Source organism: Lynx canadensis, chromosome C1 (assembly GCF_007474595.2).
Source record: "Lynx canadensis isolate LIC74 chromosome C1, mLynCan4.pri.v2, whole genome shotgun sequence".
NCBI lineage: Eukaryota > Metazoa > Chordata > Mammalia > Carnivora > Felidae > Lynx > Lynx canadensis.
Window position 1 is genome coordinate 186,470,343 of NC_044310.1, and position 16,134 is coordinate 186,486,476.

At 40.4% G+C, this 16,134-nt stretch overlaps 1 protein-coding gene across 1 annotated transcript in view; it reads left to right on the top strand.

The window, feature by feature from the left end:
• LOC115521534 (aldehyde oxidase 2) overlaps nt 1-16,134 on the top strand; it is an 87,215-nt gene that overhangs the window by 40,057 nt on the left and 31,024 nt on the right. Inside the window, exons 20-27 of the mRNA XM_030326811.1 lie at nt 29-125; nt 598-722; nt 1,625-1,758; nt 3,999-4,086; nt 6,969-7,055; nt 7,304-7,500; nt 10,116-10,338; nt 14,432-14,527. Coding sequence (XP_030182671.1) covers nt 29-125; nt 598-722; nt 1,625-1,758; nt 3,999-4,086; nt 6,969-7,055; nt 7,304-7,500; nt 10,116-10,338; nt 14,432-14,527 — 1,047 coding nt within the window. The remainder of the gene's footprint in view (nt 1-28; nt 126-597; nt 723-1,624; nt 1,759-3,998; nt 4,087-6,968; nt 7,056-7,303; nt 7,501-10,115; nt 10,339-14,431; nt 14,528-16,134) is intronic.

Sequence of the window (16,134 nt, forward strand, 5' to 3'; positions counted from 1 at the left end):
ATTTAATTGGGTTATTCCTATCATTTAGGATGCCATAAAGCACAACTCATTCCTATGCCCTGAAAAAAAACTTGAACAAGGAAACATTGAGGAGGCATTTGAAAAAGTCGATCAAATTGTTGAAGGTAAGCAATTCAGGATATTTAATAGAATCTTTGCATGATTCTGTTCCAAAGCAGACACTGAGAGCATGTGATTTCGTAAGAAAGGGCATCCTCTAAAGACTCAGCACTTTGCCAAATTTCTCTTATATCTCTTCCTCTCAAATTGTGAGTGTGGGTGTGGGGGTATTATGTGTGTTGCCTTTAGAGGTGGGGGGCAGGGAGCAACAGAATAAATAGAAGAAAAATCCTTAGCACTTTGGTTAGTTAAGGACAGAGGAATGGAGCCAGACCCTTCCAACTTGTTATACAAAACTATGGTATCTGAAACAGATTGCCTTTAGTTGCCACAGAACAAATGCCTGATCCATCAATTCCTTGGTCAGGACAAATCCAGACTGGTCAGTCCACATCTTACTTGCTTTGGAATTCCTCAACATGGTAGTTTCCAATCAACACACACTCTCAGGAATTTCCCTTTGCTTGCACTTAACAGGAGAGGTCCATGTTGGAGGCCAGGAACATTTCTACATGGAAACACAAAGAGTGATTGTTATTCCAAAGGCAGAGGACAAAGAACTGGACATTTATGTATCAACACAGGATCCAGCCCACGTGCAGGTGAGGTCCAGGATCGCCCTTACCTTTCCAACTTCCTAATTTTGTCATGGCACTCAATCCCCATAGGCTCACAGTTGGTAGCCATTTTTCCTGTAGAAACTTGATGTCCAAATATTGGACATCAGTGGAACAGCTAAGATACCAGAATTCTTTTATTTTTTTTCTGGTCTTGTCAAGTAAGTATAAGAACAGCTGAGGTGAAGGGGATTCAGAGCACACTTATCCTGGTGACCACTGAGTAATGTATAGAATTGTTGAAACACTATATTCTACGCCCAAAACTAACATAACACTGTGTTAACTATATTGGAATGAAAATTAAATAAAATTAATAAAATTAAACTTAAAAAAGAAAAAGAACAACCACAGTCACTTCAGATTTAAAGAATACATTCATTTGCAGCATGGCTAAATGAGCTCTGTGATTGGATAACACTAAATTATATCTGCACTTGCTTTTTCTCTAAATAATCATTACAGATAACCTTTGGAGTAAACACATCACTTTACAGTACATTTTCATTATCCCAGTCTCAAAGTGCTCTAGGTTTTAGCTGCAAACATCTTCTTTACTAACTTGTCAGGAGTTTGCTGATTTTCACTTTGTTGGAACATACATCTAGGCATTTGGCTAGGATTCCAGCTCTGACAGGAATCTAGGACTCTGACAGTTTCCTTTCTGGAAAATACTATTTTTCTGCTAGAAAGGCTGTCCTGTAAGATTGATGATGTTTATGAACTCAACAGAGCTCTCTGCAACACAGATTTACATTATCTTAGTTTGGGTTTTGTTTTTGTTTTTGTGTTCTGACAGTAGGTGTGGATGAATATTGCTGTGATGTTTCAGGCAACAAAAGGCTTCTTTGCCATTTCTTGTAAAACTTTTTCATTATCTTTCACAGAAAACAGTGTCCTCTACTTTAAATATCCCCATCAACAGGATCACCTGTCATGTCAAGCGGGTGGGTGGAGGTTTTGGTGGAAAAGTAGGAAGACCAGCTGTATTTGGGGCTATTGCTGCTGTGGGTGCTATCAAGTAAGTGCACTTGGGGATACAAGAGGGTGTAAAACGTACAGAGCTAAGGGCAAATCCGTGGACTGAGAGTGACTTGACTGCTGTCATAACTACCTGAGTGTCCTTGGGCAACTCAGGCTCCTGTCTCTTTTTCTTTATAATTATAGATATAATACTCACCTTCCTAGATTGATTGGAAAAGTCAAATGCACCTAGGACTTGAAACAGGCTATAAAAAAGAAAAGTGATATTATTTGTTAAACAGCTCCAAGGCTGAGGCTGCCCTGTCCCTGAGCTTCAGGAAAGGTGACCTATTTAGGGGTGGGGCAAGTCTCCTGCCTAAGTGGAATGCCACGGGGGAGGCTCCTCCCCCACTTTCCCTTCCTACTCTAGCTGCAGTCAGGGTGGCATGAGGAAAGAAAGGCTCCCACCCTCTGCCTCTCTGCACCTGGAAGGGCTGGCTAGTCAATGTTTGCTTAATGATAGATGATATCCTCAAAGAGAGTTCCCAGGCTAACTCAACCAGAAGGCTTGCTCCTTTGCTGTTCATGTTGTTCAAGTTGCTGGCTTTTCTGTTTCTTGTTCATTTTCTATGGCTGTTTCTTGGTAGTTACAAAGTATTGTCAGAGCCCCAATCAGCCTGCAAAGTTCAAAGGTCCTGCTTCCTTTGACAAATTCTGTGTAGTTCAAAGCTAGGTCCTAAAGCACTCAGATGTGTGTCTCATTCTGCAACGAGAGACAGGAAATCACAAGATCTGAATCCCATCTCCACTTCTTTCCATAATGAACGTCTCTATTCACACCCACCAAGTACCCAGAAGGGTTCATCGGTTCATCATACTCCCAACAAGCTTTGTGCCTTTAAGACTTCTCAAGCATTACTGCACAGTAGAATCATCTGGTGAGCATTTAAGTCCCAGTGCCTAGGCTGTCCCATCCAATTCGGGCATCAGTATAGTTTAAAACTAACCCAGTAGTTCCACTGTGCAGCCAAGTGTGGCAACCAGTGCCTTAAGCTACAACCCCACCTTAGCACACATCTGGCATGCATTAAGTAGTCCCCAGAGTAGTGTTCCCAGACTGGTGATAATAAGAGTCTCCTAGGGATGCCTGAGTGGCTCAGTCAGTTGAACGTCCTGGGCTCGTGATCTCGTGGTTTGTGAGTTCAAGTCGAGCCTGCAGCTTGCTGCTGTCAGAACAGAGCTTACTTTGGATCCTCTGTCCCCCTCTCTCTCTGCCTCTCTCTCTGCCTCTCTCTCTCTCTCAAATAATAATAATAATAATAATAATAATAATAATGATAATAATAATAATAATAAATGCCTCCTATGCTTGTAGAAATTCCTGCCTCCCCACCCCAGACCCACTGAATCAGAAGCACCAGAGAGTAGACACAGAAACTTTACATTTAACTGATGCTCCAAGTAGTCGTCACCATTTAAACAAACAAACAAACAATCAGGAAACCTTGTGCCAGAATTGTAGTTTTCAACGTGTGCCTGAAAGTACCTCATAAGAATCACTGAGAAAAATGCCAATTCTGGGTCCCCTCCCTACATGTACTGAATGAGAGTCCTAGTGCTAAGGCTCAGGAATCTGCATTTTTGTCAGCATGCCAGACTATTCTTCTACACTCCAAAGTATGGGAACTACTGCCCTGGAGATACAGAAAGGCTGAAGCTCCTAGCTACCCAAGGGCCCAACTTGTCCAGCATAATAGCATTCCTGGGTGAAAATGAAAATGCTAACCCAGCATCCTAAAGACAAGTACTTGGCCTTGTTTTTACAGTTGTGTTAAGTATGCATTTATCTGTTCACATTCTTTCAACTTTGTAACTCATGGTGGAGATATGCAAAGTGGCTGGATCTGGGTGAGCATGAAATCTGAAGCCTTAAGAACACAAGTTAACTGGCATGTGACATTAATCACTTTAGCTAGATCTCCAACTATTGAGTTATAGGCTACAGAAACAGTAGTAGTTTAGTCATATATTAATTCAGACCAGTGCCTAGCTTATTGTATGCACTCAGGGAATATATATGGGATGGATGGATGGTTAAATGAATGGCTGGATAAATGGGTGGGAGAATGCATGCAGGATGGATGGGCAGAAAGGTAGATAGATGGATGGTTGGGTAGATAATTAAGTGAGGGGTTGAATAAATAGGTGGGTGGGTGCTAGATGGGTAGATGGATGAATAGGGGAATGGATGAATGGGTGGGTGGAATGGGTAGAGAATCTAAGATTTGTTTTCTTTAGAACTGGTCGTCCCATTCGTCTTGTTCTTGATCGTGAAGATGATATGTTAATAACTGGGGGAAGACACCCATTATTTGGAAAATATAAAGTGAGTATTAAACTTGAAACTATTAAAATACCTCATTTTAAGAGACCCTTAAATACAGAGAACAAACTGATGGTTGCTGGAGGGGTTTTGGGTAAGGGGATGGGCTAAATGGACAAGGGGCATTAAGGAGGACACTTGTTGGGATGAACACTGATTGTTATATGTAAGTGATGAATCACTAAATTCTATTCCTAAAATCATTATTACAATATATGTTAACTAACTTTGATGTAGATTATAAATAATAATAAGAAAAAGATTTTAAAAATACCTCATTTTATTTTGGTGGTTTTTATCATTTTCTATTATTTTGATTTTGCTAAATTCTAAAAACAAACAATAATCTTATCTAAAATATTAAATGAAAAAAATAATAAAAATAAATAAAATAAAATATTAAATGACTGGGACACCTGGGTGGCTCAGTAGGTTAAGCATCTGACTCTAGGTTTCGACTCAGGTCATGATCTCATGGTTTGTGAGATAGAGTCCCACATCAGGCTCTGCTACTTGGGATTCTCTCTCTCCCTTTCTCCCTCTCTCTCTACCCCTCTCCTGCTCACACGCTCTCTCTCGCTCTCTCTCAAACATTTGAATTCTCACAAATTTTATGAGGAACTTTTAATACATCTAGTATAGACTGGAAGATAAAAATACAATTTCAAATGATAAAAACATTAATGAAGGAATAAGATTTTTGTAGTGGTTCCCCAAAGACAAAAAATGAAAGAAGCTACAAACATTTGTTATACCAAAACTTCTTGACTATTAAAATATTTTGTATTTGAAATGTTTGGAAACAATTTTACCATTTTAACTACGTAATCATTTTTACAAGTGTTTCGGCCAAATTGTTATGAAAGTGTTACAAAAGTTCCTTGCAAATGGGAAAAAAAGTACCCATTAACAATGAAATAATTTTAAATTGTTTCAAACCACGCTTATTGCATTTTATACAACTATGGCATAAATACCATTAAAAACACTGCTGACATTTGAGGTGCCTGGGTGGCTCAAGTGGTTGAGCATTGGACTCTTGATTTTGGCTCAGGTCATGATCCCAGGGTTGCTAGATCAAGCCCCATGTAGGGCTCCACACTGAGCATGGAGCCTGCTTAAGATTCTCTCTCTCTGTCCCTCTGCCCCTTTCTTGCTCTCTCTCTCTCTCTCAAAAAATAAAAATAATAAAATAATAAAATAATAAAAAAAATTCTGTTAACATCTAGTTGACAACAATAGTACTTTTCAAATCTGTGACTGAGTTTTTAGGATAGTTCTAATGTAATGTTTCTATTCAAATGTGTTCTATCTGGGAATTATTTATAGTGTATGTATAGCTAGATTTTCTACCTGAGGTTGTCATTGCCTTAGATTACTAAATTATTATATTTCCTGGATTATAAATCCATACCACAGCACCATTTAATTTCTTCCATTGGCATTAGTAATTTTTATAATTAGAGAGGAAAGGAACACAGTTGGCCATTAAAATTTTTATTGGCCTTCAAATGCAAAGAAATGAATATTCACAACTGTTGTTAACTTCTAGTACCAAGAACAATGTAGAGCCACATTCTGGGACTGAGGCAGTTTGTGTTGTTATGGTGGTTGTTGAGTTCTTTGGTTTTGGCCCATTATAAATCAGGCTTTATTTGTGTTACAGTTGTGAGACTGTTTTAGTACTAGTACTTATTTAGAAGGTTCTAGATGTTGAATATTTTGGTAATTATGGTAATATAAAATATGACTAAAATGAGGAAAATATACTTTGGAAAATCCAAGTTTTATTTTATTTTTAGAGAAATATAATTTTACTTTCAATGTAGTAATATGTGTGTGTGTGATGTGTGTGTATGTAGATGGATGGAAGGATGGATGGATGGATGGATAGATAGAGATCCTCATTCAAACCTAGCTAACACAGTTTTGCTCAGTTTTTCAGAGCTATTTATAAATTAGCATAATAGATGTTTATGTGTGAATAAGTTCTTCCAAAATTCTTAAAAATTTTAAACAGTTTAATAGTCTAAGAGCTATTCTGCTTAGCAATTGTTTCTTCATGAAAAGTAAAAGGTAAACTTCAGCCTAGGATTTGTCAAAATTACCGTGAATTCTGAATTTGTGGATTTTCCTGCATGTGCTCAGGTTTGTTATCCAGTATTTCCATAGGTGATAGTAACCAAAAAGCTGTGCCCATTTTCAGAAAGGCAAAGGGACCAGGGCCAATCCTTTTCTGGTAGATCTACAACAGTCTTTTCAGTCTGTGCTGTGCAGACCAACTGGTCTAGGTGGGTGGGAAGAGAATGACAACTTCAGAAAAATACAGAGTGCTTCTGTGAGTCCCAAAAAGAACAGCATAACTAGTTCACATTTGTTACATCCTTAACCAATCACAAAGCACTTCCTCAGCTCCCTAAAATGGGAGCAGCCATTCTCCTATCCATTCCCCAGCATCTGCTTCTGAGATGCACTGTGATTCATTCCCACGCACTCTGGAATTACAGAGACTTTTCCACAAGGGGGAGAAACCGCAGACTAAATTCAAAGGAAAACTAGTAAAAAGTGAAGGAGAATCTGCCAGAAATAAGGAAGAAGAGGGTAGCAATTATATACCAGGAGGCAGGCAAGGACTTTGGAATTCCACACTGACTGCAAAGCCGGGAAATCACATGTTGAAAGGAAAGGCTCAGCAAAATCCAGATCAGAGGAGGTCTTTATCAGCCAAGCACTGAAAATCAAGGGGATAGCCAGGTGTGGCACACCACCAAGCCAACAGGAGCAGAGTCTGTCTTCAATCCCACCCAGTAGTGGAGCTGGGCTGTGACTTGAACTTGGCATGTTAATTTTAAACAGATCATAAAATGTCCATCATCTGGTGACAGGTGGGATTCATGAACAACGGGCGAATCAAAGCTCTAGACATTGAGTGTTTCATTAATGGAGGATGCACACTGGATGACTCTGAGCAGGTACGTGCATCAGAAACTAGCACCATCCCTAATCATGAATAGAACGCAGAATTTCTAGGTGAGTCTTTATGGAGCATGTTTCTTCAAGTACTTATCAAGTTCCACAAGCAGTTAGACTGTACTTGATTTTACAAAAAAAAACAAAAACAAAACAATGCCTGATATATATACATATATATATATACACATATATATATATGTATATATATATGTATATATATATATATTAATATCTCCTTTTACTTTAGGTAACAGAATTTCTTATATTAAAGCTGGAAAATGCATATAAAATCCGCAACCTTAGATTCCGGGGCCGGGCATGCATGACAAATTTACCATCCAATACGGCCTTTCGCGGATTTGGCTTCCCACAAGGAACCCTGATAACAGAATCTTGCATCACAGCTGTGGCAGCCAAATGTGGCCTTCTGCCAGAAGAGGTAAGGTTGTAATCAAGGTCGTAACCAAGGTTAGTGAAGAATCAGATGAGGTAGGGAACCATAGAAAGAAAAACCATAGAAGAACCACTCAAATTAGTCCTGGTTCAGAATTCAATATAAATTAAGTGCTACCTGAAGGAAATGACTCCACTATCTTCCTACCTCCTTATGCAAAAAGCTTTCTGGTTCTTTCTTTTTTCTAATTTGTACAAAAATAATTACTTTTTGTTTTTAAAGTTTATTTTATTTATTTTGAGGGAGAGGGAGAGAGAGAATCCCAAGCAGACTCTGCTCTGTCAGCATGAGCCCAACCCGGGGCCCAAAAAGTGGGGGCACCTAGGGGCGCCTGGGTGGCTCAGTCGTTAAACATCTGACTTAAGCACAGGTCATGATCTCATGGTTTGTGGGTCCAAGCCCCGCGTCGGGCTCTGTGCTGACAGCTCAGAGCCTGGAGCCTGCTTCGGATTCTGTGTCTCCCTCTCTCTCTGACCCATCCCCCACTCATGCTCTGTGTCTCTCTCTCTTAAAAATAAATAAACATTAAAAAGATTTTTTTTTTAATGGGGGCACCTGGGTGGCACAGTTGGTTGAGCATCTGACTCTTGATCTTGGCTCAGGTCATAATCTCATGGTTCGTGAATTCTAGCCCTACATTAGGCTCTGTGCTGATGGTGCCAAGCCTGCTTGGGATTCTGTCTCTCCCTCTCCCTCTCTCCCTGCCCCTCCCCTGCTTATGTTCTCTCTCTCTCAAAATAAGTAAATAAAATTTAAAAACTAAAAAAAAAACTTTTAAAAAAGAATAAAGTAAATAAGTAAAAAGTGAATGTCCCCTTCTTCATTCCATCATCCCTATTAGTCAAGGACAACCATTGTTAATGGTTCTATGCTTATTGTTCCAGCCCTCTGTATTCATACACACATACATAAACAAACATAAATATTGATATATAATATATATGTACATAGACAGTTATTTACCAAAATGGGACTATGATAAACATATTATTCTGCACCTTACTTTTTCTGCTTGACAGTAGGCCATGACCATCTTCCTGTGTCAGCAGAATGAACCACTTCATTCTTTTTCATAACTGAATAGTATTATGTAACATGGACTTACCGTGATTTATTTAGGCACCCCCACTATTGATATACATTTATGTTGTCACCCATTTTTGGCTATTGAAATGATGCTGCAAGAAACATCTTGGTACACACGTACCAAAATATAGATGTATTTTTGCTCCATTGTATATATCTTTAGGATAAATTTATTGAAAACTTTGAAGAGATACACTGCCAAAAGAATGCCCTCTAAAAATATTATTTTGTACAGTATCCTAGAAGGTGCACATTATATACAGGATGCTAAGCCAGAGAGAGGCAGCCACTGGCAATTGAGATAATTATTAATAACACTTTTTTGCCCCCACACATTTCAAGTAGACCCCAGCCTACATCTTATGCTTCTTTTTCATTTCCCCAATATAGTCCATCTGCTCCAGAAAGTACTCTCTATATAATGCCCTTTGAACCCCTTTGCCACTAAGTTCAACAGAGAGGATGACTGGGTTTGTGATTATCAGGGTACTTCTACACACAAGAGAACACCTACATATTGTACAAGGAAGACAATAGTTATCCTCAGAGAAGTCACATAAAGTGTTCTATGGGTACAAAGGAGGAAGACATCACTTTGGCTTGAGGGGAGGAGAGTCAGGAAGAACTTTCCAGAGAAGATGACACTTAAGATAGGCCTTAAAGAATAATAGGCACAGATAATGGGAAGGTAATCCAGGCAAATGCAACAACTTGAACAAGGAAAGGCAACCTCTTTGTAGTTCAGTTTCCTTATCTATCCAATGAGGACAATATGACTCACTACATAGATTTCTGCAAGAATCAAATGAGTTAGCACTTCGTTTTCATAAACTGAATAGTATTTGTTTTCATAAACTGAACAGTATTTGTTTTCATAAACTGGATAGTATTATTCTAATGTTACCGTTGATAATAATAATTCTTTTATTGTTACTAGAGTGAAATGCGGATAATGAAAATTTCCTGAGCGTATCTCAGTAGGCTTCCTTCCTTGTCAAGTCTTGCAGGCTTCTAGGACATAGGACACACCCATATTCAAATACATTTTTAAAAAGATTTGACCACACCTTCCAAAGTCAATCAGAAGGCTTAGAGAAGATCTGCTATTTGTTATTAGCTGCAGTGCAATTCCTCTCTATCAGAACAAATCTTCAGTTATGACAATAAATCCTCGCTTTTATATACAATCTACCAACTCTTCTTCATCCTCTGAACATTGTAGGAAGAAAAGGAATATCTGCTTTTTTTCAGCCCCTCCTTCCTACTGCCCTTCAGAAGCCAATTACTACCCCTAACCTCAAGTAGGGAGAAGCCCTGACTGGCACATTGAAGAAGAGATGAGAAATAACCCCCATTAGTTTTGCAAAACCACATGCTGTTCAAAGAAAGGAGATACACCCTGTTTTCTCCCCACCAAAGTTTGTTCTTTTTAATGGGGAAGCTTTTCAAGTATCTATTTTGCAGTCAGTTTCTATCTTACCATAACTATTGACTCAGCTTCTCACCCATTTCAGATTAGGGAGAAAAACATGTACAAAACAATTGATAAAACCATCTACAAACAAGCATTCAGCCCTGAGACCCTGATAAGATGTTGGAATGAGTGTCTGGACAAGTCTTCCTTTCATAGCAGAAGAATACAAGTGGAAGAGTTTAACAAGAAGAATTATTGGAAAAAGAAAGGCATTGCAATTATCCCCATGAAGTTTTCAGTCGGCTTTGCTGCAACAAGCTATCATCAGGTAAAGCTTTTATATGTGGAAAATAACCGTCATGTCAGATGCACTGCTACCCCAATCAGCTCTTGGTGATTTTGGGAGAGTGTCATATGTCCCAGGCACTGAGCCCCTCCCTCCCTCAGCACCTGGGAGAAATGTACAGAACTCTCCTGAGCAGCCCCCTCTCTGCAAGCACATTCAACACAGTGCAGTAGAAAAATGTCTCAGTGGCAGAAAATGGCATCAGCAAGCCTGAGAACTGCCCCAGCATAACTGCCAAGGCACAGCAGTGACCATGACCATCACCTTACCCAACCCTGAATCATCCCTATTCTAAAGGGAACAAGAGCCCACAAGGCCCATTGTGTTGAGCTTTCTGAGCCCAGTGTTATGGCTTAGGCAGGAAGGAGGCCTCTCCTGGTCTGTGCCCCCAGATATCTCAGTTCTCCTCAATGCCCCCAAGTCTAGGCAGAGAAGTCACTGCATGTTGCCCTGACCAGCTGGCTGTTTTGAGCCACTTCTCCCAGGAATATGTGTCATTTCTGATGGGGAAATAGGGAAGTGTGGTCCAAAAATCCTTCCAGGTAGGTTTGCAAAAGGAAGAGGCAGGTCATTCAGAGGCCCTCTCCAGAAGGTGAGGAGGAAAGGTGGCAAATAGATGAGACCATTAAATAACACAAGACTGGTACAGACAAGTCTTCCCAGCAATCCCAATGGGTCAAATATGGGAAAGCTGTCTAGAAAACTGGGAAATGTTGCCTGCCATTATTTTCCACCAGAAGCAGAGACTCTGCAACTGAAGAGATCTTATATGCATTAGATCTAAATCTAAATCTAAAAATGCACTAGATCTCCCTTGTGTGTATACCACTGAAAGCATGTTTCCATTTACATCCAACTACTAGCAGCCAATAGACACACACACATGCACACACCACAAAAGCTGCCCTGTCCAAGGAAATCCTTCTTAGGGAATAAAGAAGTTGCCCCCAAACCCTAATTAACTGGAGTCAGGTGGACCTGAGAAATCCTTGCCCTGCCACTTACTAGCTGAGTGATATCAAGCAAATTATTTAACCTCTTTGACCCTCAGCTTCCTTAATTATATAATGAGAATAATAATCCTTTCTCTTAGGATTGATAAGGATTCAAAAAGCTAATAAATATAAAGCACTTGGCAGGGTTCCTGAAACACTGTGTAGTTATTCTAGGCAGCCCACATCTCTCCCTCAGGAGATCTCAGGCACACCTCTCAGGACTGGGGCTCCTCCAGCAGGTAGGATGAGACTCCCTGGCCTCCTGAGTCACAGACCTGTTCAGGTCCAGTATGCCCATTCTCTACAGAGGTGCAGGAAGGTTAACTGTCATACTTACGAGCTGGGACTGACTTAACAGCTGGAGCGTAAGAGATTCTAGATATCTGCCTGTGTGATTTTTTTTTCTCTGACACCAAATGTTGTGTTTTTTCTGCATCAATTCTCCAACACCAACTGAGCATACAACAATTCAATTCGATTCTGACACTAACTACCCAGAGTTAGCACAGACCCCACAGATCAAGGGCTAAGTCCCATAAGACTGCCTCCACTTAAGACACCAGTGAAAGTGGGGTGCCCAAGCTACTCATACTTCTGCCCAGGCAACTACAAAATCAGGGGTTTTCCACTCCCCACCTCTCATAGGTTTGATAATTTGCTAGAACAACTACAAAACTCAGGAAAGCATTTTACTTACAATTATTACCAATTTGTTACAAAAGATACCATCCAAGAACACCCACATGGAAGAGATGCATAAAGCAAGGTGTGGGAGAAGAGGTGTGGGGCTTTTATGCCCTCTCACTCCAGCTTGTGGATGTGTTCACCAACCCAGAAGCTCCCCAAACCCCATTGTTTGTGAATTTTATGAAGATTTCATTACATAGGCATAATTGATTAAATCATTGGCCACTGTGATTGAACTCAATCTCTAGTCCCTCCCCCCTCCCTGAAAGTAGGGGTGGGGGCTGAAGGCTGGAACCCTCTAACCACATGTTTGGTTTTTCTGGCAACAATTCTCACCACCCTCCCCCCCCCCACAAGCTGTCTAGGTTTCCCTAGAGAATCATCTGAACAGCAAACAAAAAATAATAAATTCCCAGGGTTTTAGGACCTCTGTGCCAAAAATCAGAGACAAAGACCACATGTTTATTTTGTATTATAAAACACCTCCCCGCACCTCTATGGCTGCCCCTCATCTATAACACAGCCTACTCTCCACCATCAGTCATGGGAGCCAACTTCTCATCTTGCCACACACACAACAAATCCTTAAACCAAGCAATGATTTTAAAGCTCTGTTTGAAAGGTCTCTAGTTTCTTCAGAGTTCCAAATTGATGCACCCAAGAATCACCAGGCTAGGAGTTGAAATGTATTATTTCAGGGCAGCTGATGACTCACAAAGTTGGAACACCTACTCTCCAAACTAGGCATTGGGAGCATTATCAAGAGGGAGTCAAAAGGCCCACGGTGATAAATATTATTATTAGCATCTATAAGCCTGGGTGCCCCAAAGCTCCTCCAAGCTATTCTGGGCCTCCAGGCATCTCCAGACAGAACAAAGTCCTAATTCCTCCCCCTTTTCCTCCTCCTCCTCCTGAAATGAAACATTTCCATTTGTGCAATTCAACAAACATTTATTTAGTGCCTCTGTGATTCAGACTTGCTCTAAGTTCTCTATAGGACACACACTTGAACCAGACCAGGTGCCCTTCCACCATGAGACTCGCACAGAAGAGCTTGTCACCCCCCTGTATTCATTTCCTATGGCTGCCTTAAGAAAGTACCACAAACTGTGTGGCTTACAACAACAATTTTATGCTCTCACAGTTCTGGAGGGTTGGAGTTCAAAATCAAGGTGTCAGGAGGGCAATGCTCCTTCAGAAATCTCCAGAGGAAAACTCTTCTTTGCCTCCTCCAGCTTCTGGTGGCTCCTGGTGTTCCTCGGCTTGTGGCCACATCACTCTAATCTCTGCCTCCATCTTCATGCAGGCTTCTTTGCTGTGTGTCTTCACACAGCCTTATATAAGGACACTAGTCATTGAACTTAGAGCCCAACCTAATCCACTATAACCTCATCTTAACTGATTATATCTGCAAAACTATATTTTCAAATAAGGTTACATTCTGAAGTTCCAGGTGGACAGGAATTTGCAGGAGACATTAATCAACCCAGTTCACCCCATAAGAGGAAGTGCAGAGAAGCAGGTAACTGATCCTTCCAAGATGGGAATGAGAAGCATGTGGGGGAAACTTTAACAGAACCGAGACTATAGGTGTGGATCTGAAGGCTGGGGAGTGGGCCAGGAAGTGAGAACAGCATAAGCATGAGCACAGGTCAGGAAGGAGCAGCGGTAAGCCAAAGCAGGAAAAGACAACAATGGAATTGGGAAAGTACAAGAGACCAAATCCTAAAAGGCCTCATATTGTAATAAAGAGCTAGGCTTTCCCTTACAGACAATGGGGAATTTTTGCCCAACTTGCCCAGTGATGAACCTTTCTTCCCTTCATGATTCCATTCAGTTGTCTCTTTGGGGAAATCCTTCCCCAAGCTTCTCAAAAGCAGTTGGATCTGTCCTCCCAGGTCCCCAGAGCCCCTTATGCCATGCCCATTATCTCACAAATCATTCTGCATTATAATGACCTGCTTTCCAACCTGTCCCCCCATTACAGTGTGAGCTACTACACTGTTGAGGAAGAACCACATCTTGCCCATCTGTGTACATCCAGAGCTGAGCACAGGTTGGCACATAACACGTGTCAGGTACCTAACAAATGTTTAATTAGTTAGCTGAGTGGTCAGCCAGAGATTTTAATCAGGGAATCGACTTTCAAATAGTTGGAACCGATACTCATAACTCCTGGGTATCCAAAGGGGCTCCTATTAAAACAAGTTTCCTAAATAGGAACGTTCTTTACAGGTGACTTTTGCACAAAACAGAACTAAGCTTCAGAATCCCACCAGGAAAGCCTGCCTCTATGACCCTCCTCACTCTGAGACTGATATTTCACCACTCATTTTTTAAATTGAACCTCACTAAACTTGCACTGAGCTGTGCCTTCTGGGTTGTTTTACTAGGCAGCTGCACTTGTTCATATCTACACAGATGGGTCTGTATTGGTCACACATGGAGGCAACGAACTGGGACAAGGTATTCACACCAAAATGCTGCAGGTAAGATCAATAAAATTAAGTCCTTAATCTCTCTCTTTTTAAAATTGTTTTTATACTTACTACTTTGTTTTTACATTTTTATTTAAATTGCAGTTAGAGGGGTGCCTGGGTGGCTCAGTTGGTTAAGCATCTGACTTCAGCTCAGGTCATGATCTCACCGTTTGTGAGTTCAAGCCCCACGGTGGGCTCTGTGCTGACAGCTCAGAGCCTGGAGCCTGCTTCAGATTCTGTGTGTCCCCTCTCTCTCTCTCTTTCTCTCTCTCTCTCTCTCTGCCCCTCCCCTGCTCTCACTCTATCTCTCTGTCTCAAAAATAAATATTAAAAAAAATTTTAATTGTAGTTAACATAGTGTAGTATTGTTTTCAGAAGTAGAATTTACTGATTCATCACTCCCGTATAACACCCATGCTCAACATGACAGGTCTGTAATTCCCCCCCTTAATATCCATCACCCATTTAGCCCACCCCCACTCTCCCCACTCCATTGACCCTCAGTTTCTTCTCTACCATAAAGAGTTCTTATAGTTTGTTTTCTTTTCTCCCTCTTTTTTTTCCCATTCCCATATGATCATCTGTTTTGTTTCTTAAATTCCAAATATGAGTGAAATCATATAGTATTTGCCTTTCTCTGACAGACTTATTTTACTTAGCATAATACTATACACACACACACACACACACACACACACACACACACACACACCACATCTCATTTATCCATTCATCAGTCAATGGACGTTTGGGCTCTTTCCATAGTTTAGCTATTGTTGATAATACTGCTATAAACATTGGGGGGCATGTACCCCTTCAAATCTGTATTTTCATATCCTTTGGATAAATACCTAGTAGTGTAATTGCTGGATCACAAGGTAGTTCTATTTTTAACTGTTTAAGGAATCTCCATACTGTTTTCCAGAGTGGCTGCACCAGATTGCATTCCCACCAACAGTGCAAGAGGGATCTGCATTCTCACCAACACTTGTTGTTTCTTGTGTTGTTAATTTTAGCCATCTGCCAGGTGTGAGGTGTTATCTCGTCATGGTTTTGATTTGTGTTTCCCTGATGATGACTGATGTTGAGTATCTTTTCATGTGCCTGTTAGCCATCTGGATGTCTTCTTTGGTAAATGTCTATTCATGTCTTCATAGGATTATTTGGTTTTTTTGGGGTGTTGAGTTTGACACGTTTTTATAAATTTTGGATACTAACCCTTTATCAGATATGTCAATTGCAAATATCTTCTCCCATTCTGTAGGCTTTTAGTTTGTGATTGTTTCCTTTGCTGTGCAGAACCTTTTAATCTTGATGAAGTCCCAATAGTTCATTTTTGCTTTTGTTTCCCTTGCCTCTGGAGACATGTCTAGTAAGAAGTTGCTATGGCCGAGGTCAGAGAGGTTGCTGCCTATGTTCTCCTCTAGGATTTTGATGGTTTCCTGTCTCACATTTAGGTCTTTCATCCACTTTGAATTTATTTTTGTATATGGTGTAAGAAAGTGGTCCATTTTCATTCTTCTTCATGTTGCTGTCCTGTTTCCCAACACCATTTGTTGAATAGACTATCTTTTTTTCCATTGGATATTCTTTCCTGCTATGGCAAAGATTAGTTG